The sequence below is a fragment of the Nicotiana tabacum genome, chromosome 12 (genome assembly GCF_000715075.1).
Source record: "Nicotiana tabacum cultivar K326 chromosome 12, ASM71507v2, whole genome shotgun sequence".
In the NCBI taxonomy this organism is placed as follows: Eukaryota; Viridiplantae; Streptophyta; class Magnoliopsida; order Solanales; family Solanaceae; genus Nicotiana; species Nicotiana tabacum.
The window spans coordinates 12,628,425-12,632,187 of record NC_134091.1 but is presented as its reverse complement, the minus strand read 5'-3'; the positions used below and the strand labels follow the sequence as shown (position 1 = coordinate 12,632,187).

Here is a 3,763-nt window from a genome sequence, read left to right as displayed (position 1 = left end):
AATAATTAATCTTTTATTTCAGTACTATAGGTGAATTTGCCTAAAATTCAAATATAGTTGCAGTTGGTAATTCTTTGAAAAATATAGCGACGAATAATAAATTCGTGTAAAGAATACATACAACAAAAAATTGAAGACCAAAATTCGCATTCGAAATTGGAAAAATCATTCGTTGGAGAATCATCATATAACTAAAATGAAGATCCAATGCACGTGCCATCTACTAATAAAATAGACTTTTCCTTTAAATTAACAACTCATCAGGATAATTGGCACGCAATTCAAAGCTACAAAAATTAGGTCAGCAGTCAGCACTGACGTAACAATGGGCGTGGATATAGTTATGGGTCACTGGGCATGACCCGTTCAACACTTTCCCGGCAAAATTCCCCAATTCACCGATCCCAAAAAATCCTCGGCCTCTCCGATTCCGATCTCAATGGAACCCAAAAACAGAGATTTCCTGATCCATCTAGAAGCTTACCTCTCCAAACGTGACGGCGTTGACAAATTACTCAAAATCTCCCGTTACGCTTCCAAAGTCATCATCGCCGCCTCCGTTATCCCCGAATCCCTTCCGTTATCTCGCCGTTTAAAATCCTTCGAATCAAGCGTCGGTGTTAGCCGTAAAGCATTTCGCTTGGGGAAATTCGTACAAGACGTTAACGCACTCCGTTCAGCTAATATCAGTTCAAAAGAAGAATTAATTCTCTCGATTTTAGCTTACGGGGGCGAAGGATTGTACTATTTTGTTGAGCAATTTGTTTGGTTAGGTAAAGCAGGGTTAATTGATAAGAAATATTTGAGTAATTTACAGAAGATTAGTGCTTGGTGTGAGTTTATTGGTTATATTGGAAGTGTTAGTTTGAAGGTTAAGGAATTAAAGAAGATTAGTGAAGATGAGGCGTGTTTGGTTTCGACTATTGAGGTTTCGATAATTAGGGGAATTGAGTATAATGAGGAAGAGGAAAAAATAAGGAAACTGAGAATGAAGAAGTTAATGAAGAGGTTATCAGTAATTCAAGATTTTGCTGATGGATTAATGGCTTTGGCTGATATTAGAGATGGTAAAGGGCTGATTTCTGGGCCGCTGTTGTTGTCATCAGCTGGGCTTTTGTCAGCTCTCATTAGCACACATAAGAATTGGATTTCATGCTGATTGAAATTGCTGGATTTGGAGGTATGGTTTGTGGCTCCATTAACTGGAAATTCATGTTGTTTTAGGATTAGTTCGAAATAAAGATTCGTTTTTTATAAAAGAAATGCGATCTGTTTCCCTCTAAATAAGAAGGGAATTTGGAGGTATACAAGAGATGTCATGTTATTTTATTACAGATAGAAATTCTCTAAATACAAGAGATGCGATGTACCAAAGAAAATTAAGTACTTTGATATTCATGATTATTTTCTTGGATAATGAAAGCTTCTGGCTTTTGATAGTTCTTTAAGTTTTTCCATTTCAGCTGCTAGCTACTTCTTGTACTTAGTTTGGCAAGTTTGCTTATACTGTTGTTTACACTAATACAATCTAGATTTTCAGCTGAGTTATGCCCTTTTGTTGGTTACCAATGTTGGTTCTAGGGGAGTTTTGTCTGTGGGAATTGGTCACTGATGCAGTTAAAATTTCTTCCTCTGCGTTAGAAAATTTATGGAATTTAATCATTGAGAGCATTTGCTACTACTTGAGCATTTCTTCTTGCTCTTAGGGTTGTTTGGTACATGGGATAAGGATCATAATTCCGGGATAAAGTTTGGGATTAACTTTATTCCATGTTTGGTTTGGAGTATTAGCTAATAGCGGGATACCTTTTACACTAAAATGGTGGGATTAGTTATCCCATATAGAAGGTGGGATAACCAATCCCATGGGATATCCCACCATTGTCCTTCTTGCTCTTAAAGCGTAGAGTTTGTGCTTGATATACCTTTTTCCCAGTTCAAATTAGTTATTCTCTAAGCTTTCTAAAAATATATATATGCATATATTGGTTCTGAACTTGTTATTTGGACTACCAAGTTTCAGTTGTATCCTACTTCATCAAAAGATTTCAGTTCACTCGTAGATTTTCTTCTAAATTAGCTAGAAATATGGAGGTAAAAAATTAATTGAAAAACTATATTGGCCAAAGAAATTAAAAAAAAAAAAACACTAAAACTAAGACAGGAAACTCCAAATGATGAAGAAGAGAAGAATAACTATTGGTAGGGTATACCTATAAAAAAGGTCCTAAAGGATGAATTATTAAGCAGTGGAATGAAATAGGCCTTGGTGGAGCAGAATGGATATAAAGGAGTCATATTCCCCCTACTCGTTTGGTTTGGATTGATGCATAGTTGTTGTTTTTTTGAAGTTGTGTTTCCATTAAGTTTATTTTGAAAAATTGTCTCACAGCTTCTTTCAAGCAAAACCAATTTCTGATTTTTTTTTTCTAATGAGTAATTCATGACCTGAAAGTGTCTCTAGAATTTCTCATGTATTTGCAAAAAGCTTTCCACTAACAAATTGGAGATGCTTCTTCTTTCTCAAGTCTTTTGACCCTGCAAGCATATGAATTATCATATCAAGAATAGGTACAATCTTTGGATCCTACACCAGCTGTATGTGATATTTGATGAGTCTTAGAGAAGCCTCATTATTCCCACTGTGATGGATGCTGGTCAAATCTCAAATTGACTTTTTTAAAGCTAAATTTAGAGTATCTACTGGTGCAGGAACATTAACAAATAAGGAATGTCAAAAGGGAGTTGCAGCCTGCAACTGTTGGCAATCTTTGCAAGAGCAAATTTGAGGCTTGATTTATCACTTGAAACATACCAATTATGTGTATACTATTTTTCCTTTGTTCTTAACATAGCATTGACTTCGAAATGATGAATATTTGCACTCAGATGGCGTTGAACTGTTTCGATTCTTGTATCCCTAATGTGATTTGATCTTAGATCAGAATTTAATTACTGCACTTCTTTTAACCTTGTGTGAACCTGAAAATTTAGGCTTCGCGCCAAGTTGATTACTTGATCTGTAGATGTGTTGACGTTTACGGAGAAGCTCTTACTTCTCTATTAGGGCCTATACTCAAAGATTTAGTCTGATTTGAATACTGTATTAGCAATTTAGCAGTAAAATAGGAAGCATCCTTTCTGGGTTGTTGGTTGCTACGACACAACTTTGCAAAATGATCTTCTTTAGGATATGCACTTAACTTTATGGATATGCACTTAACTTTTTCTTTAATGCACCAAAAGCCGCTGATCTATCTGTTTAACGAAAAAGTCACTCTAATTTGCTCAAGTATCACGGGAAGTCGTTCTTCGTTGAGAATCGTTGCTCTTCATTCGTGATTGAATGCATTAGTCATTCACAGGAGGTCATTTTATTTTGTGTCTCACATAATTGATACTAGTTGTGCGAGGCTTCTTTTTTGTCTCACAATTTTGTGGACCCAAAAGTGTAAGATATGAGTCCATAAATTTGTGGGATAAAAAGAGGCCTCACACAACTAACCACCATAAAACTTTGGAAATTTTACCTTCTATAGCAAATGTTTACACCTTATTTATTATAAATAAAAACCTTTTTAAAATATGATTTTATATACCTACCTTTTATTTTTTATAGCAAAATATGTATTTATAGTATACACTACCGTTAAGGCATTAAATACGCTGTCTAATATTTTTCTCTCTCATTCTTTCAGTTATTCTCTCCCAAAATCACTGCACAATATATCTCATTTCTCTCTCCACGATCTCTCTCTCACAT

At 35.1% G+C, this 3,763-nt stretch overlaps 1 protein-coding gene across 1 annotated transcript; it reads left to right on the top strand.

Annotated features, from left to right (window-relative positions):
• Positions 1–272: 272 nt before the first annotated feature.
• LOC107824669 (peroxisomal membrane protein 11A) lies at positions 273–2,955 on the top strand. The gene is made up of 2 exons (XM_016651472.2): positions 273–1,180; positions 2,713–2,955. The coding sequence occupies exon 1, from the start codon at positions 440–442 to the stop codon at positions 1,157–1,159; it is 720 nt and encodes a 239-aa protein (XP_016506958.1). The 5' UTR covers positions 273–439; the 3' UTR covers positions 1,160–1,180; positions 2,713–2,955.
• Positions 2,956–3,763: the final 808 nt, after the last annotated feature.